This window comes from Nycticebus coucang, chromosome 4 (assembly GCF_027406575.1).
Source record: "Nycticebus coucang isolate mNycCou1 chromosome 4, mNycCou1.pri, whole genome shotgun sequence".
NCBI classification, from domain to species: domain Eukaryota; kingdom Metazoa; phylum Chordata; class Mammalia; order Primates; family Lorisidae; genus Nycticebus; species Nycticebus coucang.
In genome coordinates, this window is record NC_069783.1 from 148,056,756 (window position 1) to 148,081,221 (window position 24,466).

Genomic DNA, 24,466 nt, shown 5'->3' on the forward strand with positions numbered 1-24,466 from the left:
ATAAAAGAGTTTTTCTATATTCATTTTAATGAGAACTGTTAGAATTAGTGATTAATTTTGTAATATCCTTTGAGAATTTAAGGGATTGTTCATAATTATAAACAGTGATACCACATAAAGAAGTGTAAAAATGTAGTCAAGGAGGAATAAAAAAGAAATCAGCATGTTGAGTTGCTATATGAGTTACACTTATGGGTTAACACTCATAAACTTTTTTTTTTTTTGTTAGAGACAGAGTCTCACTTTGTCACCCTCAGTTGAGTGCTGTGGAATCTCAGCTCACAGCAACCTCCAACTCCTGTGCTTAGGTGATTCTCTTGCCTCAGCCTCCCGAGTAGCTGGAACTACAGGTTCCCACCACAACGCCCAGCTATTTTTTTGTTGCGGTTTGACCGGGCTGGTTTTGAACCGGCCACCCTCCTTATATGGGGCCAGCGCCTTGCCCATTGAGCCACAGGCGCTGCCCCACTCATAAATTTTTTAAAAAATCTAAAGGATATCAATGGAGCACCCTCATGATTTCATAATGGTAAATTACACAAAGAGGAAAAATGCAAAATGAATTCTAATCACAGTCAGCCAAAGTGAATTACTATTAAAATTAGGTTGTTATTCCTTCTAAAGTTTTTGCCTAAGGTCAGGGGAAGGGGGTGGGGTTTATAATGAAGACAGCTCAATCCATTCACAAACAGACTCAAAGCCCCCCATCTGTGTCTATATCAGTACCTGCTAAAGTATTTTCTGCATGCTCCTTTTAAAAAAGGGTTCAGGGTCGATTCATTTGGAAAATTCTGCAACTCCACCTTCTCCTCAGGACTGGGTTACCATGCATATTAACACACCAATGATAAATACAGGCTCAGATAGCCTTGCAGCAAAAAAAAGTTTAATTTTCTAATTTAGTGCTTCTAAAACATTCGTGATCAGGATATCTATTATAGGCTATCTATTCATGTCCTACCAAACTGGTATTCTTTACAAACACCAATTACTGGAAATGTTGGCCAATAAACACAAGAATAGCCTGCTGACTTGTTCAGTCTGCAGAAAAGCGCAATTCACCAAGCCCTAGTTTTCTTGAGCTGATGAGTCTCTGTGGTCCACCAGCTGAGTGTGGCAGCTGCCCTCTATCCACAAGCCAGGCCGTGTGTTACCAGGAGGACACAGCATGTCAGGCTCCCTCCTCCTCATCATCATCAGTCAAAGGTCCTGGGTGGGTGGGAATCTGTGGGGCAGGTGTCTCAGTGAGAACAAAACTGACCACACAGAAAACTGACTTCCTCCTTCCAACAAAAGACAAAAAGAGCCAGCAACCATCACCTTCACTCAGGGCTGTAGCTGGAGGTCAGGGGATTCAAAATAACCCTGAAGATGACAATGAAAATAGGGGACATTGTAACAGCTAAAGTAGGGGGACATTTTCCAGATTAAAAACATTAAAATGTTCTAATTAGGAAACTGCTGTTAACAATTTCCCTTTCTAACCGTGAGGTTTCAGCAGGGGTGGGAAACCTGCAACCTTTGAAACTTTATAGAAATTAACACGGAACATTGAATTTCCTGCTTTGCCATTAGAAAAGAAACCCAAAACAACAAAATGAGCCATTGGCTTCCTGTCATTGATTACATCATTGATCACCAGCCTAGCTCTGCAGGTGAGTTGTTACAAAGCAAAACAATAGAAGTAGAAAACTCTTCATCTGCCTGAGACCTACTCAACAATTTAAAATATTAATTTTGTAGATGGGTAAAGTCAGCCAATCGGTCCTGTTCAGATCAACTTTCAGAACGTTACCTTGATTTGCCCTCCTAGTCCTCCAACATGAGTGTTAAATTGTTTATATCCAGAACCTTGGCTGTTCCAGGGGATTTACTTGTTTTTGATGGTGGCTTTTGATTTGAGCTCATTTCCTTTACACTCAGTGAGACAATGTTTACAAATGTAAGGGTCACAAAGAATCGTAAAAGGAACTTTCAATGGTAAGAATGATGCATTTGTCACTGAATAATCTGACACTTCCCTTTTCCTTCTACAGATTAAAGTCGCCGTGTCTGCGGACAGAGACTGCGTCAGGATTATTCAGTGACACACACAGCAAGCAGCAGGTCCAAAGTGCTATCCTATAATGAATTTTCCATGTGGGGCAGGCTGCTTCTCTTGATAATGCACACTACTTTGTGTTTCAAAAAGTGAGCAATCAGATGATGGTAAGAATGATTTTGTTTGGTAACATGTTTACATATGGGAAAATCCTCTTTTAATAGGGTATCATAGGAAACTGTCTCACTCACATGAGATTTAATTCTTTAAGGACAAGGACCTTATCACCTTGAAATCTTTCCACCTGAACAAAGAGGATATTTGATGATCATTTGGTAAATTGAGAGGCTCATTCGACAAATATTTATAGAGCAATTACTGCACTTGCCACATTATTTCTTGGATTAGTAATGATTTGCATATGTATCTTACATTAACCTTAAAGATTCTAAGTTGGCATTAACTTTTGCATTCAGAGCCATCCTTTGGACTGACATTTGTTTGTTTTTGCCACTGTAACTGAAGCAAATGGAAGCCAGAGGTCATGGAAACCCACATTTCTTTTCTGATAGTGAGGGCAGTGAGGAGGGGTCACAGAACACCCAGAAAATCCCCTCCCCCAGAACACAGCCAGCACATGTCCCAAGGGTGGCTGTAAAAACTCTCCTCAGCTTTGAACTTCTCCAGATGCCCAGCGGCTTACGAATTTAGTGACCTGGATTTGTACGACATTTGTGGGTCTACAAACTGTCTCCTCAGACTCCTTCAGAGGACGAGGCCAAAGCCGCACAGACGTTCTGAAGAGTATTGTGATTATTAAAACTAAGTTGGTAGAATGAAGCAGCAGCACCATATAAAACCAATGAAACTCAGAGGGTCGGTAACACTTGTATGACCGCGTCCTGTTCCCTCCAGGCTGATGTAGCCGTAAATCTAGGCCTACCAATAGCTCTCCATAAAGACATGGAGGTTTCTTGGCTGATGATGTTTGGAAACATGCTAATAAAAAGCAAATCTCAAAGAAAATGAGTTGGGTCACTGGTTTAAATACACCAAGATGAGGCTGTGAGGACCTGGGGTTACTAGGACCTGGTGTGCAGGAATTCTGGGGATGGGGCATGACCCAGCCAGGCTGCCAAGAGCCAGGGATACAGAGAGCCCCGGGCCCCGACTCACAGAAGCTGCTTGTTTCCGGGCCTGGCTGATCAGCAGTTTAATTTCGGAAAGGTTTCTGTTCAGATTCTCTTCTAAAATCTTCAAAGGTTTCAACCGATCAAATAGAAGGTTGGCTTGTGTTTCCACATCTTTAACTTTTCTTTCCACTAACACAGCTGGCGAATGCAACAGGGCAAGTTGGTGAAAAGGAAGGAGGAGAGGGGGAGAAACAAGATAGTGAACTGTTCATCACTAATGCACCAGGAAAACAGAATATCCTAATAATCATTCTGTGAATTATTGGTAAATATTTGAAAAATGCACCAGTAGCGTGCATTTACCCAAGGCTCTTCTTTATAAATGCTAATCCTATGTTAGCACATTTCTCCTTTTAAGGACGGTTATGAGCAAGGCCCCGTTGCATGTTGAGTGAGCACGATGCAGATTTAAAAACTGCAAGGAAGGGCCAGGTGCCGTGGTGGCTCATGCCTGTAATCCCAGCACTGCAGAGGCAGGTGGATGGCTAGAGCTCAGGAGTTCAAGACCAGCCTGAGCAAGAGTTGAGACCTAGCTACCAAAACCAGAAAAATTAGACAGGAGATATGGTGGGCACCTGTAGTTCAACTACTCAAGAATCTGAGGTTAGAGGATCGCTTAAGCCCAGGAGTTTGAGGTTGTCATGAACTATGACCCCACAGCATTCTAACACCCATGGTGACAGAGCGAGACTCTGTCTCAATAAAACCCCCAAAAGACCCTCCAAGGAAGGACACTGACGTACTGGTCAGGTTCGAGTCATGTAGGAGCTTGTTTGTCTCTCACAATGTGGCGTTGACCCTGGACAGGCCAGTCGACGTGTTGAGCAGCTTCCAGCTCAACCCCCTGCCACATCTGCCAGCGTGCTCACAGCGCTCCGGTTTACAGATGTGGCCAGCTCTTTAGTTCTGGCTCCTTTGTGTCCCACATCTAAAATAAATATATACGTAAGTGAGCACTCTGCTGATTACACACAGGGAAAAGAATAAAATTGTGACAAATACAACTTTACAGAAAAATATGTTATGGTAGTTTACTGATTGTTGAATACAAACTGAGCTTTCTTTGCTTTTTTTTCTTTTGGGCAGTGGTCAATGGTCTACAGAGCTTCTTGTTTTCCATGGAAATACAGCTGCATATAACACGCTCTACTAACTTCTTTGTAAAAGAAAATAAAAACCTCAATGTCACCTCCCCACCAGCCCCTACAACTAAAGTCTGTTTGATTCTGTGCTAAAAATGAATTACAGGTTTATCTGCACAGGGAGAAGACCAGAGACAAGAAAGATCAGACTTGCTTCCTGAAATTAACATTCTTACTAAAATTAACAGAAAAATATCAATAACAGAAAATTATCTAACTCATAGTTTCTCAGTAAGGGATCAATCATATTACCCATGCCCCTCCCGCTCTCCCTTGCTGACAGGCACGGGGTAGGGGGTGTCTCTGTTTTCACAACATCTGGAAAAAGCTAAACAGAAAGAAAAGAAATGTACATTTTTAGACCTGTTGACTTGAAACTACTTTTGAAATTCTGTTTTACAGCCTCAAACAGCTCCTGGAAAGACAGCTTAGGTGTGAGCTCCTACTCAAAAAAACAAACAAACAAAAAACACCAAAAAACCCCTACCCCTACCTCTGGGGCAGAACTACTAAGATCACAACCACCACTGACAAACCTGTCCTTCCCTCTGCTGGGGGCCTGCCGCTAGGAAGAGGGACGGAGCTGATGCTGGGTCCACAGCAGCCTGCGGATTCAGCTACAGCCATAAATCTTCTTCACCCCCTTTACAACAACTGAAGAAAAAGCCAGAATTCCTGGTTCTCTCAGCCAACAGTATCTCTCTGTCTTTCACTGTGTTGGCTATTTTTCCCGTCTACGTAAAGTAAAATAAACTTTTTCTTCTTTCTATCCTGATCTTTGTCTGGAGAAATCGTTCTCCAACCGGCCTGCACTAGAGCAAGGACATGTGTGGAACCAATGCTTCCTTCACTCCCTCCCTCTTCTCATAGCTCCCTTGTCCTGCATAAAAGGTACATATTCCTGGGTGTCACAAGAATGTGACTACTTTGTCTCACTACAGCTGCCCCCTCCCCACTTTTTTTTAATGCCCTACTCCCCTTTAAATCCTGAAAACTCCAAATTCCACTTTGGAAAAATAGCCACAAGTCTAGAGGTAGTCTGTGTTTGTCCCAGGCATGTCTTCAACTTGGGCTTGAAAAGCCTCCATTGATTGGGATTTGTGCTTCAGTCACTTATTTGTATTCAATACTCTTTCAGGGACAAATTATATATATACTTTGTCATCCTTGGTAGAGTGCTGGGGCATCTTAGCTCACAGTAACCTCAGATTCCTGGGCTCAAGTGATTCTCTTGCCTCAGCCTCCCAAGTAGCTGGGAGGTGCCCACCACAATGCCCGGCTATTTTTTTTTTTTTTTAAAGATAGGAAGTTTTTTTTTTTATTGTTGGGGATTCATTGAGGGTACAATAAGCCAGTTACACTGATTGCAATTGTTAGGTAAAGTCCCTCTTGCAATCATGTTTTGCCCCCATAAAGTGTGACACACACTAAGGCCCCACCCTCCTCCCTCCATCCCTCTTTCGTTTCCCCCCCCATAAACTTAATTGTCATTAATTGTCCTCATATCAAGATTGAGTACATAGGATTCATGCTTCTCCATTTTTGTGATGCTTTACTAAGAATAATGTCTTCCACTTCCATCCAGGTTAATACGAAGGATGTAAAGTCTCCATTTTTTTTAATAGCTGAATAGTATTCCATGGTATACATATACCACAGCTTGTTAATCCATTCCTGGGTTGGTGATGCCCGGCTATTTTTAGAGATGGGGTCTTGCTCTGGCTCAGGCTGGTCTTGAACTTGTGAGCTCAGGCCATACACCCACCTCAGCCTCCCAGAGTGTTGGAATTACAGGAGTGAGCCACCACACTTGGCCTAAATTAAATAATTTTTGATCCCAATTCTTTGGAATATGATTTCAATATACAATGAGATCATGAAAAGTATGGGCTAATAACCCCACGCTTGGTGTCTTATATATTAATAAGCTAAATTTCTTTACTTGGGTTCTTTTATCACCCCTTGTCGCCACAATTAAACATGTTCTCCACCTCAATTCATATCTGGTTAAGAAAGCTTTGTAAAGAAAGTCTGCAGTCAAGAAGGACTTAGGATAGAGGACTGGCCTTTGCCCACAGCATCAACTGGATGCAGAAATAATAGGAGAACAAAGACTAAATACCCATTCAAGGTAAACTGGAATCAGCTGTACTAAAAAATCTGGGTAAGGATTTTTTTTAAAGCACTATTAATTTTTAAAGTGTTTTATCACAAATAAGGTGAAACATTAACAATAGAAGAAGCCAGATAAAGGGTATACAAAATGGCCTTTTTATCCTCCTTGCAATTTTTCTTTAAGTGTGAAATTATCTCCAAATGAAAAGTAATTAAATTGTTTAATTAAAATATTAGGTCAGGCACACTGGCTCACACCTGTAATCCTAGCATTCTGGGAGGCTGAGGCAGGTGGATTGCTTGAACTCAGGAGTTCAAGACAAGCCAGACCAAGAGAAAGACCCCATCTCTACTAAAAGTAGAAAACTTAGCTGAGTATCATGGCAGGATTCTGTAGATGCAGCTATTTGGGAGGCTGAGGTAAGACGACTGCTTGAGCCCAAGAGTTTGAGGTTGCTGTGAGCTACGATACAACAGCACTCTAGCCTGAGGCAACAGAGTGAGACTCTGTCTCAAAAATATATATAGATCTACACCATATTATACTTTAAAAAAACAGGAAAGGAAAAATACACTTCCAGATCAGAAAATCCTCTATTGATTCAAAGTAAGAGATAATTCCGGGGCTCCCAGCACATCTCTGCTGGACACGCTCAGACTATGTCAGAAACTTAGCAGGCACACCTAGGAGCAGAGCTTCTGCACCTTGTTAAGACTTTCAAAAAATGTGCAGGAAGAACCAAGGAGAAGTTTGAGGTGGTATAAATAATGAACTGCAGGACAAATAATTCATATTACACTTAAAAAACTATTCTACTTAAAATGCTCATGAATACTGCATTACCAAACCATCAATATGAAGGTGATGGGTGGGCCTATTTCAGAATGTTTGATTGCCTCAAGAAGGAAGATGACCAAGTCAGAATTCTTCCACTTACTACATTTATAATAAACCTGGCATTTTCTCTTCAGGCAGGTAAAGGGCAATCTGGCTTCCTTCCTTACTCATCTTTTTGGATGCCTCTTCTTTTATCGAAGTGCTGTGTCAAGCTCATTTCAAAAATAATCAATTAAGATGGCTCTATAAAGTCTCTGTTCTAATATTCTACTATGTCAGTGTAAATGTTCTGAAGTTATTTAAAAAGAAAGACCTGGTGATCTTCACTTCTCAATCATATTCCTTTACAGATAAAACCTTTATCAGTCTTGGTCTGATTTTCCAGTGGGGAGGAGGCAGGAAAAGGCCTGAGGCAGGCCTGCCTGTGCTCCTGTGTGGTGCTCTTACAAGGAGAACACAGTTAGATCCATAAACTCCTTTCTACTTACCTTCAGGAATTGCTCTATGTATCGAGAGTGATTCACTGGTCTGCCTGGTAATTTTATCAGCGTTCTTCTGAAATGTTTGCTGTATTTCTCAATTTACTCAGTTCCAATGCAATACCTATTTAAAGAGAAGGGAGTGGAAATGTTCTCTTTTAGGTTAGCCTACTAAAAAGTTGCCTAGGAAACAGCTTTCTTTATCACTTCTGACCCATCTACTCAATCAATAGCTTAATATGGAGAATCGCAATATGGAAAGTTTTCCAGCAAGACTTAGCACCATCCATGATGGAGAGTAAGAGTGTGTTTTTAGCCAGCTTGGTCTTTTTTTCCACTTTGCTTATTGTACTTTCTCACTGATATTTCTTCTTAAATTTCATCCCCAGTTTTGAGCTAATAAAATGAAGAACTGTGTTTAAATCACGCAGTGTTAACCAGACTCACCAGCTCCCTGTTCACACTTTATCATGGTCACCTTTCTCCTCTGGGCTATGAACCCCAAACATGGGATTCTATCGGGAGCTCCTTGTCCTCCCTCTGCTTCCCTGGCCATCCCGCTGTCCCTTCCGGACACCCAACTAGGACTCAACTCAACATCCTTCTCAAGTTTGGTAGAAGATTTTACTTTTAAAATTTCTGTTCATAATATACAATCACATTTACATTTTGAACACAAGGTTAATGTACTTTCTTTCTTTCTTTTTTTTTTTTTTTTGAAACAGAGTCTCACTATGTTGCCCTCAGTAGAGTGTTACAGCGTCACAGCTCACAGCAAACTCAAACTCTCGGGCTTAGTGATTCTCTTGCTTCCCAGGTAGCTGGGACTACAGGTGCCTGCCACAATGCCCAGCTATTTTTTGAGCCAGTTGTCATGTCACTCTACCCAGGTCAACAGAGTTAAGACTGTCTCAAAAAAATAAATATATAATGGTACAGGGCACAGTGGCTCACTGTGCTAGTAATCCTAGCACTCTGGAAGGCCAAATCAGGTCCATTGCCTGAGCTCAGGAGTTTGAGACTAGCCTGAGCTAGAGCAAGACCCCATTTCTAGTGCCTGTGGCTCAGCGGGTAGGGCGCTGGCCCCAAATACCAAGGGTGGTAGGTTCAAGCCCAGCCCTGGTCAGCTAAAAAAAACAGCAATGACAACTACAATGAAAAAAAAAAAAAAAAGCAGGACATTGTGGCGGGCTCCTGTAGTCCCAACTACTTGGGAGGCTGAGGCAAGAGAATCGCTTAAGCCCAAAAGTTGGAGGTTGGAGGCTGCTGTGAGCTGTGACCCCATGACACTCTACTGAGGGTGACAAAGTGGGACTCTGTCTCAAAAAAAAAAAAAAAAAAAGACCCCGTTTCTAAAAACAGCTGGGCATTGTGCCAGGCACCTATAGTCCCAGCTATTTTGGAGACTGAGGCAAGAGGATCACTTGAGCCCAGGAGTTTGAGGTTGCCATGAGCTGTGATGTCACAGTACTCTACTGAGGGTGACAAAGTGAGACTCTGTTTAGAAAGAAATAAAAACAGAAAGAAAGAAAAATAAACAAGGTAAGTTAGTGTTGGGGTTCAAAGTTTTAAGAAGCTAAAAATGATGTTGACACAGGAGAATCTGATTGCCAGTTCTAACTATGCAGGACGGAGCATGTCAGACTCACCTCAAACTCTCTCAGGTTGGCGCTGGCCACGAGCAGCAGACGGTCGCTTTCCTGGCTCTTTCCTTCTGCGTCCTTCACCAGTGTCCTGGCCGCCTGCAGCTGTCCACTGTGCTCAGCCAGGAGCCAGCTTGCTATTTCTTTCAACAATTCCAACTCTTCCTGTGGCTTCTGGCATGTTTTCTGATTTTATGACAGTAAGTCTTCAGCAGCCATGATAAATGTGAATAGTCCCCACAGTAAGCAAATGAACAGCAAAACTTGTTCTTTCACATGACAGCAAAAAGAATTTTTACATATTCATACCATGTTTCTCCCTGAAATCGTGACACAGCATAACTGTTTAAGCATGGAAACTATTTTTCCAAGATAGCTACAGATATGGAACATTTACACTTTACCCTTAACAAATTACTTTTATTCACAAAATTCCTACCACATTTCAGTAATGGAATCGAAATACATAGTCTCGGTGAATCTGGATTTAGAAAATTAGGACTACAATCTGTGTTAATGATAGGAACTGCAATCTTTCATCAGAATACGGCCAGAGATTAACAGGAAGCTAATCAGTGATTTGCTGTGAATTCACCAGTTTATTTATATGATATAAAGGGTTTTCTATATCTACTTAAGAAACAGATTTTATAAAAACTTTCAAATTCAAATTGCTAAAAAGATGTAATTTTTACCATGATAAAAGTAAGCATTAGGAAATGGAAAGATTTTCTCCTATTTCTTTATAAGTATGCTACCAAATTGTTTATTTAAATTAACTTTGAATTCATGGCAGTGTGAACAAACTTCATACAACAAATTCTTGCAGTGGTTGAATACAGCCCATTAACACTCTGCTTCAATTGGTCAGGAGAACTTGGAAAAACTGCATGGAAAATTCCTTATAAAACATCCTCACCTTTCACAGATACCAGATCTCTGGGTCAAATCATATCTGACAGTATTTTTCAAGGATATATATTTTAATTCTGACATCATTAGAATAATATTAGGACTATTTACACATACTTATGACTTCTACTTATTATAAAGATGTTGGTCTATGAAACAGGTAATAAGATCTAAAATAGATACATGAAAAACACAAATAAAACCAATATATTTCTCTACTGTCTGATCATGAATCTGTCATTCCTTATCATTAAATAAGGTATCTTGGGTTGGGCATGGTGGCTCATGTCTGTAATCCTAGCACTGTGGGAGGCAGAGGTGGGAAGATGGCCTGAACGAGTTTGAGACCAGCCTGAGTTACAGTGAGACCCCCATCTCTAACATAGCTGAACACTGTGGTGGGCACCTGTAGTCCAAGCTACTTGTGTGGCTGAGGCAAGAGAATCACTTGAGGCCAAGAGTTTGAAGTTGCTGTGAGCTATGATGCTACAGCACTCTACCCACATGAAAAGAGTGAGACTCTGTCTCAAATAAATATATAAATAAATAAGAAAGAAAGAAAAAAATAAGGTATCTGTCTGAGCAAGTTTAAGATGAGGTCAAATTTTCACGTATGACGTGACTTTACTCTCTCAACTATAATGAGATGAAGTGACAGTCCTTCAGTGGCAGGGACAGGATTAATAAAACCCTCGGAACATTTTGTTGGCTTTTTCTTTTGTGTTCAGTTAACAGAACACAACAGTCTTTTTGAAACTGTGTTCCGCCACAACACTAGTGTCCCGCCACAACACTAGTGTCCCATATAGTTAGAGGGGTCTGTCCCCATCTAACTTACTTGAATACAGGGACCCTTTTCCTCTCTTCCGACGTCCCACCCCCAGGCCGCACTGTTCTTTCCATTATGCCTTCTTCTCCTTTGGAGATAACACCCAAGCTTCTGTCCCTGGGAACTTACTTGAGTTCCAGGGTGACATTTTGGTACAACTGCATTTTGGTACAACCTTTTCTGTATGGTTTTGAGCAAAGATAAAATGTTCCGCTGCATATTCTCAAGCATCAAGCTGGGCAGCTGGAAATCTTCATCCAAAGTCTGATTCAAAGTTGTTGCCTTTTCAACCATTTCTATGGAGAAAATCATCAATTATATAATAAATCTCTCAAAAGTGAACAGTACTAAATGAAAAACTTAGAGCCCTCTTTGATAAGTGATGTTCTGTTCACCTAAGCTGGGCTGGACCTCCAGGCCTGGCCAGGGAGTTGGGATAACCGGTTTATTGAATGTGAGTCTTGCCAAGTACTCATCATCTCCCTAAGGGCAGGGTCCATTGTGTGTACCTGGCACAGACGTCGACACATAAAAGTTCTTAATAAATAATTATTTAACTTAATAGCACATGAAGAAACTACCGATACTTCATAGTATTATTAATATGATTTGTTTTAATAATTTTCTTACCTTTGTCCTACAAAGTCGGACTTGCATAGGATTCTATACTTTTAAGCCATTCTACCATAATCCAAAAAGAAAAGCAAAAATATGATACTAGCAGCCAGAAAATTGAAAATAGCATGCTAAAAGCCAGATTAGATCCCACTGAGGAGTGATTAAATTTACTCCAATGTGGAGGATAAATGTTGGCACCAAATGGAAGCCCCAAATCGTACCAGCTCCTACTTTGTGCAAATGGATGGGGAGATATCTGACTTTACCATAATGGGGCTTGAGAATTAGCCATGATACAGAAAATTTAAAAAGAAACATACATTTTTTAAAAGCTAAAATTCTCAAACACCACGGCCTGGACATTTCAAGATCCCCAAACTGTGGCATATACCAGTCTTTTGGTTCCAGGAAGCCCAGCACAAGACACACACAGCTGTACATTTGAACGCAAATGTGACTCTTCTTTCTAGAATAGCACAGAGTCCCCAAACCAGACACTGCCCACACTACCTTGGATGTCCCTCTGCAGCCTGTCGATGAACGTGGCCAGGTCCCGACTCTCTTTGAAGATTCGCTCAGTTTTCTTATTCTCCTTTTGGCTACTTGTTACCACTCTAGTGAGCTGGCAGAAAATTAAGGTCTCCCGTTAGTTTGATTGTCAATAATATGGAAGGTTTGGTTTCCAGACGTTGCCTCTTCCAAGCAACAAAATTATATAATCCAGAATAGAGAGCAGAGATGTACACCATCACGTGAACCAAGGTTAATATCTGGGATTACAAATGATTGACTAAGTGGTTAATGAAATACATAATTTACAACCCACCCAGCATGAGAGAAGATGGTATACTTTTATTTCATTTTACTTATTTTTCTTGAGACAGAGTCTCACTTTGTCTCTCTTGGTAGAGTGCTGTGGTATCGTAGCTCACAGTTGCCTGAGTAAGAGTGAGGCCTCATCTCTAAAAATAGCTGGACATTGAAGTGGGCACTTGTAGTCCCAGCTACTGGGGAGGCTGAGGCCAGGAGACCGCTTGAGCCCAAGAGTTTCAAGTTGCTTGAGCTCAAGTGAACGACCTGCCTTGGCCTCCCAGAGTGATAGGATTACAGGCATGAGCCACCACGCCAGGCCTGATGCTGTATTTTTAAAAGCAGTGGAATTGGCTGTCAAACCACAGATTTTTCCAGAGTCTGTACTGAGAAGACCCTCTATTCACTTTAGGACCCAACTATGCAGAATACAGAAAGCAAATTTTACTAATTTGTATGGCCTATGAGACTATAGTCTCTAAGGGATTAAGAACATGGAGTCAGGCAAGGAGAAGTTAGACCTGATTCTGCCAGGCCGAGGACCTGGGTACAACCAAGGTCTATGTGTAACACTGGGGTGACAGTAACACTTGCCTCCTGGGGCCATCATGAGAACTCAGTGAGATGATGTGTAGAAGCTGGGGCTTAGCTGCCCTCAGCTGTTACTTTTATTAGGAATTTTATAATTGGTTGAAACAAAGATTGTTTGTAATTTCCAAGAATGTAAAGTAACTGATACAGGGTCTAAAATTGTTTTCTTTTTGCATCACAGAAAACATTTTTCTTTCCTTGAAACTGTCATTAAAAAAAAGGAAAACAGGGCCAGGTGTGGTAGCTCACTCCTGGTTTTCTAGTTTAAGACCAAAGAGAACCTCCTTTAATAAACAGAATATGTTTTAATCAGCTTATCACTCCTACCAAATGTTTACTTGATAAGCTGCTTAAAGTCCACACTTAAACCCTCAGCCATTTTCCAAAGCATCAGTAATTCTGAATTAACAGGAGGCAAGCTAGTACTTTTTTAGGGCATGTGGTAGTGTGTGTGTGTGTGTGTGTGTGTGTGTGTGCGCGTGCGCTGAGAGACGGACCAGAGACACCCATGTGTATCCGTTTACACAGATACACTATCGCATTTTATACACAAAAGCATGCGTATGCATGTGTACACACATAATTCATAAGTGAAAAATTGTCCTTGCCTCCTCATCCGCAAAAGAGATTTGTTTTTAGGTCACTAAAAGCCATTCATGTGCCATAGGCTGAACAGAATAAGTAATTCCCCCAATGAAATAAAAATGAGCTCACTTGACTTTCAAAGTCCTAAACTCCGAACCGCACTGAAGCCTGAATGTTGCACAGACACCAAGTCCTAAGGACCGTGCCCTGCTGGCTCAGCCCAGAAGTTTCCAGAGTGCCTGACAGGTGTGTGGTGGTGTACCTCGTGCTCACCATGTGCTCAGTTACAGACTGAATTTAGGAGAAGAAATCCCAGTGATTTTCTAATCATGTCCCACTCTATGCTGTGGTTCAGAGGGGAAATCAGAAGTCCACGAGCAGAGTAACTGTCCAACTCTTTCCTTAGCAGAGGTGACAATAGAAATTAAGGCAGAAGCCTTTTCTCAGGAAAGCACAATGACCAGTAGGGTTAAAACCAGTTTGATGATAAAATACCTGAAGCAAAGCTCCTGGGAAGGAGAGGCTGCATCAGCTAAGCAGAGCCTTCCAGATGGCCCAAGGCAACTGCTCAGGAGGTTTGGAAAAGAACCAATTGCTGGTTCTTTATGGAAGAAATTTACCTTCTTCTACAGGTCGTCCATCTCTTTGGCAACACCTTCAAGTTTAAATTTTGCCAGTTCCTTTTGCATATTTTCTTTCAGTAATGATTCCTAAGAAGAAAGGAAAAAAAATTTACAGTGCCCCCAAGTAAAATGCCCTGGTTCTTTGGTGAGAAGCACTGGTTATTTCTTTTTTGGATCACAGAAAAAATTCTTCTTTCCTCAAAACTGTCATTAAAAAAAAAGAAAGAAAAGAAAAGAAAAGAAATAGGGCCAGGTGTGGTGGCTCAGGCCTGTAATCCCAGTACTCTGGGCTGCAGAGGTGGGAGGATTCCTTGATCTCAGGAGTTCAAGACTAGCCTGAGCAAGGGAGAGACCCTGTCTCTAGAAAAAATAATAAAACTAGCCGGGCGTTGTGTCAGGTGCCTATAGTCCCAGCTACTTGGGAGACTGAGGCAAGAGGATCCCTGGAACCCAGGCGTTTGAGGTTGCTGTGAGGTAGGCTGACACCATACACTCTAGTAACAACAACAACAAAAAAGAAAATGAATCGGATTTACTTACGTCTCTATGATAGCTTTCTGAGCCCATCCTGGCATCTTTTGCTTGTTATTTCCTATGTAGATTTACATTTAAAATCCGCTGTGTTAAGCAGCATCTAATAGTGCTGCAACTGGGCTCTATTGCACTATCAGAGTCAAAGAATTTCTTTTCTTTTCTTTTTTCAGAAAGAGTCTCACTCTCCTACCCTAGGTAAAGTGCCATAGTGTCATCATGGCTCACAGCAACCTCGAACTCTTGGGTTCAAGCCTCCAGCCTCCCGAGTAGCTGGGACCATACGCATGCACCATCACGCTTGGCTAGTTTTTTCGTCTCACTCTTGCGCAGGCTGGTCTTGAACTCCCGAGCTGAAGCAATTCACCTGTTTCAGCCTCTCAGAGTGCCAGGATTACAGGTGTGAGTCACTGCACCCAGGCATAAATTTTAAATATAATTGATAACATTTAAACTGTTTATTGGGCTAAAGTACAAAATAATTCATAAAAGAAAATTATAATTACTAATAAATAAGTACTTAGTTTATACCAATACTCCTCTAATTCTTTTTACATGTATGATTTTATTCCTTAAAGCAACTCTATGAAATGGTTACATCACTGTTTGGGGTTGGGGGTTTAAGTAATGTTCTCAAGGCTTCTGTGTTGGTAAATAATGAGGACAGCCAAGAGTTAAGAGCTCACATTCCTAACCTCTGCTGAATACACAAAAACTAATTTAAAGAAAATAAACAAGTGGCTCCCCTGCTTTTTAGACCCAGACTCTACTGAAGAAACATAAAACTCTGATTTACCCCTGGAGATTTTCATATAGTTTTCTAGGAGAAAGACTTTTGTGCCTTGCAACTCCTGTTAAGAATCATATATTTAACAAAAAGTAGTTCATCTTCAGCATAAACCAACTTTAAGGAAGATGTTGTTTGGATTTTTCTGTTTTTGTAAATAGGACAGTTGTTTTCAAATACCCAAAGGTCTGCTGTCTTAAAGAGGAATGGCAGACTTTGTCTTATTCCACAAGCAGAAGCAGAACCACAGGGGCAGACTTAATAAGGAGACCTCTAAGGAGTAACTAAAACAACCAGAGCTGCCCAGCAGAGAAATAAGTTAGTGTGTGAGACAGGGAGGTCCCTGTCGCTGGTCCCCGTCCAGGGAAGCAACGGAAGGGAGGCTCCTGCCATAGCTGGGACAGACAGAATGACCCTTCCCATCCCACTGACTCTTTCACAAAGACACGTGGTATACATTTCTATTGACCTCTGTATTCCCAGGACCTACCTGAAGATACTCAGTTGTATTTTCCAGTTTTGACAAAATTCCATAAGGGAGAGGGATAATGCTCGTGAGGTTCATAGAAAGAATGGCATCACTAATGTCATCCAAGTTGTTCAGCGGCACACCCACACACTCCTCATCACAAGCTGAAAGGAAAAGAAACAGAGTTAATAGAATGCGATCTGCCCAAACTTTCAGGTATGTGTTGGAGAAGTTTTAATTTAATTAAACATGCCTATCTTCAGAGCCATTCTCTAGCTCACTATTGAACACACCACCAATATTCCTTGGAGATAGTTAACTCTGAAAGGATATAAATAAAAATAAATAAGTAAAAGCCAAAACAAATCACCAAAGTGTGACCATATGTTCAAACAGAAAGCATACGTCTTGGTAGGGGGCTGTAAGTGTAGCAGGGAAGTGACACCTATTTGTCAGGAAATTGAATCAGATCCATTCAGAAATCCCCACCCAACCTACCCTTATTAATGGTAAATATTCCCCCAACAAACTCTCCTCCCCTGCTCGTAATAAGGGAGATTTAAAATTAAAAATAACACTTTCAAAGTATACAAGTTTCTAGTTTACAATTTTAAAATTTAAAAAGGTGTAAAGTCTTTTTAAAATGTGGAGACTCTAGGACTCTTTCAGACAGACAGACAGAAACAGGTCTCAGAACTTCATCTGGACCCTTAGCTTTGCATCTCCCACCTGCTGGCTTTATAATCTCAGTCACTGGAGGACTCAATCCTTCTAAGACCGAGATACACATCTGGTCTCAAGAATTGCTGGAATCTGGCTCCTCCTCTATAGAACTCACTAAAAACTCTGGAGACTCACTCCCTCTAGGGGCACCTCAAAAGCCCACTCCCGGAAAGAAGGAAGGGTAGAGTGTCAGGTCTGGGTCCCTGATATATACACTGCACATGCCCCAGGCCAGGTGGGGAGCCTGGGCCACCAGTTACAGCACCTGTTTCCCACGCATTAACCACAGCTGGAAGAATAAATAGCTGGAGGCTGCCCCTCCCTACACTGAGGTTCTAGGTATGACTCCAATTTAGCGTTTTATGGTCTGTCCAGGGTAATCTTTATTTTCTTATTGTAGCCAGAGCTTCAGGGAAATCCAAATGCTAATAGAAGTTATTTTGGTAAGTATTGAATCAGAACCAGGGCCAATTGAATTTCCAGTTTAATGATTACAAGCTAATGATCTCAACCCTGATATAATCAATGATTTCAAAATATACAAGACATGCTTGCTAAGATCCGAGCGGTTCTGGCCTGGCAACTAAGACTCTTCTTCTGGATGGCAACCAAATGAGCACCACTGATTTTCTTCTGTAAGAGAGGAATGGTAGTGAGAAATACACCCGCTGGACTTTCTTTATAACATTCTTTTTTCAATGCTTTCAATTCTGACTAATCCCCGTTTAAGTCAACCTGTTCTTTTTGTATAGACATGTCAAGCTAATTTAATATGTGTTGGGAAAATTTTAGTAAACTGCTGATGACCCAATCCTTTTCTTAATATTGATATGATAGGGAATAGAATAAAAGAGACCTCAAACTCTGTTTGAAGGGCAGAATCTGTGGCTCAGTGAGTAGGGCACTAGCCCCATATACCGAAGGTGGAGGGTTCAAACCCAGCCACAACCAAGCAACATAAAAATAGCCGGGCGTTGTGGCAGGCACCTGTAGTCCCAGCTACTCAGGAGGCTAAGGCAAGAGAATCACCTAAGCCCAAGAGCTGGAGGTTGCTGTGAGCTGTCAAGCCATAGCACTCTACCGAGAGTAACAAAGGGAGACTCTGTCTCTAAAAAAAAAAAAAAACAATTGTTTGAAATATGTAATATCTGAAACAAAATTTTCTTCCAAGAAATTGTAAGAATCGAAGAGGTCTTTAATTTTTGTTTTGTCAGTTGCTTGTTTTTAGAAGGAAAAGAAAATGTGAAGAAAAAAAATCTAACAAAGTAGATAGGAGCAACTTATTTCAAGCTGTTAAAGTAGTGATCTGGGTAGACATGGCCGAGTGGGAAGAGCTCTTTGCTCTCTCCCCCGACACTGTATAATGCTTGGCTCATATGCCAAAGATACTTCTTCACGTGACAGCCTTCCGCTGACAATGAGCACATTTCTAAAGAAATGTAAATAATTCTGAAGTTCAATAGTTCTCCAATTCCTTATAAGAAACAGATTTTCTGGATATTGAGACAACTAATTTAAATCCTGTGGGAAGACATTGCTCACATTCTTTGCTGTTGATCCATCTGTTTGGCCTCTCCAAAGTGCAGATGCACCTCCCTCATAGCAGAAATGGCCCCACTCAGCTTGTGAGCAACATCAGGAACAGAAATTCAAGAAAGAGGGGAAGACAATCATCTCTGACACTGAGGCCAGGCTACATGGGAGGATGCATTGTATACTGCAAAATGGAAAGAACTCAACAAAAGATCGCATGGTTTACAGCAGAAGAAATGAGGAAAGTGGAAAGAGAGAAACCATTTCTGCAAGAGGAAGCTTGGACTCCATCCTAGAGTTTGCTTCAAAAAGTACAGTACTCAAAAAAATCATAAACAAAAGTAAACAAATAACACTTTAATTATTTTATATAATCTAAAATTTTATATAACCTAAAATATATAATAAAATCATCAGGTGAGTTCATATTTATGTTTTTCTTTTTTAAAACTGTAAGATAATTACAAGTAATCCACTGATGCTTTCCCCACCAAAATAAAAAAGATCTGGGGAGAATGTGGGTGGCAGAAAAATTGGATTGGAAAAGGTTAATTTCATATTTTCCATCCATTTGGTGCTATTTCCCCAAGTATTTGTTTTTCATTTTAATTCTCCACAAATTCTTTGGTGGAAAACTGCAATTACATTTAACTACAGAGAGGTAGTTAGATGGTGTATGCTTAAATTTTACGTTTTAATGATTCTTTTATTCCTTTGTTATAGGGATATGTCTCTTATTCAACTGGTCTAATAGCCAAGGTCAATTCAGTGAAGTTGTGATGGTAAAACCACCCAGGCCATATTATATTGACTACTTCTACTAACAACCATGATTGCTTTCTGCCTATATTTTATTCCTTTTAACACACACACAAAACAAAAACAAAACTAACATTCCCAATTACAATAATGTTAAGTGGCATTAATTAAAGAAGAATCTAGATGGAGGTTTAGCAATTGTAACCTACAAACTTCCCAAATGTGGTTTGGCACTAAACAGAACATATACTCACTGTGTGTTCCGGCTTCCACCAACAATCCTGCCCTGGATTCTGTAGCTATCTATACCTGCACAGCCACAAGGAACTGGAGAGCCAGGTAATTTTATCAATCCTGATTACTCAAAAATCAGCAATGGTTGAGTTTTATTTCTTTGTCCAAATTGACCACTTTTCTTCCCCTCCGTGCAGATATTTCTCCTTTTTCTTCTCATTGAACACTCATTCCCTGCACCTACATTACAGAGATAGATTTCTTCTCTTTGCCAAGGCTAGAATTTTTACATAGGAGGTACTTATGATCAGCAATCTGCTGAGATCATATTGATCTCATATTGGAGGATGCTCAAGTAAGAGGATGTTACACAGACTGTTAGATGAGCTAGAAAAAGGAAAGCATGGAGTACAGTTGGTGGGAACCGCAGGATTCCATTAAATACCTGGGAGTAGGGCACATCCTTGGGTAAATACTGATTTCCTACTAATGCTACAGCTCAGTAGCAGACAAAGGTGATATAAATAAACTTCAGTCGTGAAAAATGTACCCACTTGCATTTCTTTATAACATTATCCTGAGGATTTGCCGTAAAACTGATCTGTTACAGGATCCTTTACCCCAGTGGTTCTCAACCTTCCTAATGCTGTGACCCTTTAATACAGATGATGTCATCATGCCGGGTCCATGTGGGCATACTCACCTGGAGACAGAGGAGCAGTGTCTCGGTTCCTAAGACCATCAGAAATATGTGTTTTCCGACTCCCAAAGGGAACCACTGCTTTATCCCTTTCTAAGAATGACATGCAAATCTTTTTGTGGTTTTCCAGGTGCCTTACCCCAAGTCATGCAGCTTAATTGGCAATAGAACAGAAGCTTCCTGGGGATGGAGGAGGTCACACTATCACTCTTTGCTGATCATATGATCTTATACTTAGAAAACCCCAAGGACCCAACTATGATACTCCTGAAGGTGATCAAGAAATACAGCAACATCTCAGGATATAAAATCAATATATACAAATCAGTAGCCTTCATATATGCCAACAATAGTCAAGCTGACAATCAAAGCAAAGATACAAAACCCTTCACGGTATCATCAAATAAAATGAAATACCTTGGAATATATTTAACAAAGAATATAAAGGATTTCCACAGAGAGAATTATGAAACCCTGAGAAAAGAAATAACAGAGGATGTTAACAGAAGGAAGGAAATACCAAGCTCATGGCTTAGAAAAACAAACATTGTTAAAATGTCCAAATTACCCAAAGCAATCTACAAATTTAGTGCAATCTCCATTAAAATACCAATGTCATACTTTGAAGATCTTGAAAAAATAGTTCAATGTTTTCATGCAACAACAACAAATCCAAATGGCCAACACAATTCTACAAAATAAGAACAAATCTGGAGGCATTTCTTCACCAGACTTCAGGTTATACTACAAATCTATAGTGATCAGAATAGCATAGCATTGGCATAAAAACAGAGATACAGATCTATGGGGCAGAACAGAGAGTCTAGAGCTGAAACCAGGCTCATATCGCCATCTGATCTCTGTCAAAACAAACAAAAGCATACACTAGGGAAAACAACTTGTATTCAATAAATGGTGCTGGGAGAGCTGCTTAGCCACATGTAAAAACTTCTCCTCCCTTGCAAAAATTAACTCAGGATGGGTAGAATATTTAAATCTAAGACACAAAACTATAAAAGCACCAGAAGAAAGTATCAGAAAAACGCTTAATCCTATTAGCCTACAGATTTATGAAGAAGATCCCACCAGCAACTGCAGCAACAACAAAAATAAATAAATGGGACCTGATAAAGTGAAAAAGTTTCTGCACAGCTAAGGACCCAATCAAAAAAGCAAAGAGACAACCTTCAGAGTGGGAGAGGACATTTGCATGCTACAAAGCTGACAAAGGGCTAATCACCAGAATCTACAAAAGAATTCAAGCAAGTCAACAAAAAAGAGCAAACAACCCCATTAATAACTGGGCAGGAAATGTGAACAGAAACTTTTCTCAGGAGGACAGACAGATGCCAACAAGCACATGATCATCAGAGAAATGCAGATCAAAACCACCCTGAGATATCACCTAACCCCAGTAAGAATGGCCCACAGCACAAAGTCCAGAAGCAACAGATGCCGGTGTGGGCGTGGAGAGAAGGGAACACTCGTGAGCTGTTGGTGGGACTGCAAAGCAGTGCAGCCTCCATGGAAAGAAACGGAGAGTCCTCAAAGAACTAAAAGTAGACCTATCATTTGATCCTGCAATCCCATCACCACATATCCACCTAAAAGAAAAAAATACATTTTACCATAAGAGCATTTTCACTCAAATGTTGATAGCAGTTCACGTGATAATCTCAAAGATATGGAAATAACCCACGTGCCCTTCAACCCATGAATGTATTAATAAACTGTGGTATATGTATACCATAGAATACTATTCAACCCTAAAAATATGGAGATTTTGTATCTTTTGTAACAATCTAGATGGATTTAGAGAACATTCTCCTAAGTGAAGTATCACAAGTAACAGATAAACAAGCATCACATGTACTCCGCGCTAAACCAAAACTAGATTAACAACTACGTGCTCACAGGAAAGGAAACTCAATTAAATTCAAGTAGGAAGTGGGGAAAGGGTTCGGTAAGTTCCCACCCAATGGATACCTTGCACGGGTAGACGGCACACTTTCCTGGGTGAAGGGCACAACTACAACTTGGACTTTAACTTCACTAAAACCAACTATGTAACCTAATTGTATGTACTCTCATATTAATCTGAAATTTAAAATAATTAAAAATTTAAAAAGAAGCTTCCAGTGTAAGAGAGAAATGAAGGCAAATTGTGCCCTGCGCCCCTTGTTTATTTGGTTTTCTTCACTGTGATAGTGAGACCTTCAAGATGCTGAAATTTTGCTGTTTTCCTTTCACTTTGCTTGAAGATTTCTCTTGCAGCATGTATAGAGCTGTGGTCTAGAAAATAGGTCCTGGATCTTCTTACCCACCTTTCCTCACCTGTTGAAAGGCAACATGATACAAGAGGCTGTGTCCCTGGATCGAAAATCAGAAAAACTAATTACCTGTCCTCCTGCACCTATTTTCTACATGTGTAACATCCAGCAAGTCACTTTATCATTCTCATCTCCCATTCATAAAATGGAAGAGTGAACTAATTTTCTGGTTTCCCAACCTTTTGTTTTCTTTGTGACTAGAATCCTTATTTGCACGTGGAATTTTATTCAAAATCGCAGACATACAAAATAGAGCAAACCAGCAGACCATAATCTGAAGAAGGAAAAGGGCGGGTTCTCAGTGGAGCCCTGTCCCTTTGATCCCGCCCTCTCCCCTCTGCTCCCACTATGTCAACCCCCGAGTCACTTCTATGGAACTCAGGAGATGAGAGCTACAGTTTAAACGTGCAAATCTAGCTGAGCCTTTCCAGCCCTGCGTTCTGTGGGTCAACAGTAAGTTACCTCACTCTTCCCTGCTCAGATGCAGAGCATCTGGCTCAATTTCAATTGTCAGAAAAAGGGAAAATTCGAACTACAAACATTGCAAAAAACCAAAAACACAACCCGCAGAAAACAGACTTCAAATCCATGTAGAAATAGTGATTATTGGTTTGGATTCCACAGTTAAATCTGCCGGCTTCGCATCCTGGGTCTGGGTCTATGCCGCTGGCTCTGTGGAGTCGAGGCTCTCTCCCTCAATCCGACTTCCAGGACAGCTTCCCCTACAGACTCAGGCTTGCCCCATTTCCCAAGCTCTCCCCAGTGGAGGGAAAATTCTGATGGATAAACCTGCCCCACCCCCACCTGCCACCCATCTCGCAGCACCCAGCTGTCCTCCAGGATCCAGTGACCTAATCCAATTTCCCGTGCCCCCATGTCTCCCAGGTCCTCTCTCTGGCCAGCCAAATTAAAGGGCAGGAGAAGTATAAGAATGCGCTGGTGTAAAGAAAAGTATTTTTAAAATAATAATGCAAATCACTATTACGTCTTATTATATTAAGAGCTTTAATGCTATGCATATTATAGGGATAATCCAGTGAAGCGGTTTTATCATACCCTGCACACAGATGAGGAAACGGAGACTCAAGAGTTTTCTTTGGAGCAAAGACAACATCTAGCACAGCAACACTGAGGCTGGGCACCTGCACAGCCTTCTCCCACCCCCACTGGGGCTGAGCGTGGGCCAGCAACCTGCTTGGCTGAGGCAGTTTTGGTCGACCGGTCTGGTGCAGTTGGCCATCGGTCACAAGCGGTCCACTAACCAAATATAGGCCACTTGCTCATACATGTAAAATGATCTAATGTTTAAAATGCCAATTGATGTTTAGAAAATATTTTAGATGGCTGACTATGGTAAAAAAGTAATTTACATTATGGAAGCAATCATTTAATTGTTGCAATTAGCCAAATTAGTACCTATTCCACTAATTATCTTTTAATTATGTCATTTTTAAAATTAGACACTACATTATTTTAGCCAATGCCAAAATCTTATTTCATAATTTCCCAATGAAAAGTGTAATTTACAATACAGTACAATATAATTTCCTCCAGAAATTAAGTTTCATTTTCTTCTTAATTACAGGATAAATTTTCCCCTAACGGCCATGACCTGTACATAACCAATGAGAGAACTTAGCCTTTGGGGAAATGTAATTGTAGAACTGTAGAAGGTAAAACAAAAGCAATTCAGTTTTCCCAGACACGTTAAAGAAAGCGTGGACTTTCTACACAAAAGCCGCTGCCCTTCTACCCAGCAGGCAGTGACTCTCACCTGGCTGCACACCAGAATGCAGGTTTAAACAACCTGCCCCCCAACCACGCTGATGCCTGGGGTCATGAGGGACTCTAATTTAACTGGTCTGTTTAGTGGGGGGGAGGCATAGTGTTTTTAAAATCTCAGGTGATCTTAGGGGAAAATTTATACTGTAATGAAGAATAAAATGAAACTTAATTTCTGGAGGAAATTACATTGTACTGT

At 40.8% G+C, this 24,466-nt stretch overlaps 1 protein-coding gene and 1 long non-coding RNA gene across 13 annotated transcripts in view; both read right to left on the reverse strand.

Annotated features, from left to right (window-relative positions):
- LOC128583192 (uncharacterized) overlaps positions 1 to 9,666 on the reverse strand; it is a 13,533-nt gene extending 3,867 nt beyond the window's left edge. Inside the window, exons 1-4 of the long non-coding RNA XR_008379417.1 lie at positions 9,458 to 9,666; positions 7,818 to 7,932; positions 3,978 to 4,162; positions 3,218 to 3,372 (exon numbers count right to left, since the gene is read on the reverse strand). This is a non-coding gene — a long non-coding RNA (uncharacterized LOC128583192). The remainder of the gene's footprint in view (positions 1 to 3,217; positions 3,373 to 3,977; positions 4,163 to 7,817; positions 7,933 to 9,457) is intronic.
- Positions 9,667 to 11,321: 1,655 nt separating this feature from the next.
- LOC128583189 (laminin subunit alpha-1-like) overlaps positions 11,322 to 24,466 on the reverse strand; it is a 58,326-nt gene continuing 45,181 nt past the window's right edge. For 2 of the 12 annotated variants that reach the window (XR_008379408.1, XR_008379411.1), the window contains exons 2-8: positions 21,721 to 21,759; positions 20,295 to 20,331; positions 19,476 to 19,695; positions 16,228 to 16,527; positions 14,417 to 14,506; positions 12,321 to 12,432; positions 11,339 to 11,488 (exon numbers count right to left, since the gene is read on the reverse strand). Coding sequence is in view for 3 of the 12 variants with exons in the window: in XM_053587201.1 (XP_053443176.1) it covers positions 14,423 to 14,506; positions 16,228 to 16,370; positions 20,159 to 20,261 (330 nt within the window). In the remaining 9 variants the exon portion in view is untranslated. Of the gene's footprint in view, positions 11,489 to 11,587; positions 11,702 to 12,320; positions 12,433 to 14,416; positions 14,507 to 16,227; positions 16,803 to 19,475; positions 19,696 to 20,158; positions 20,336 to 21,720; positions 21,760 to 24,466 lie in introns of those variants that run through there. The other 10 variants (XR_008379412.1, XR_008379414.1, XR_008379409.1 and 7 more) reach the window with 9 other exon arrangements.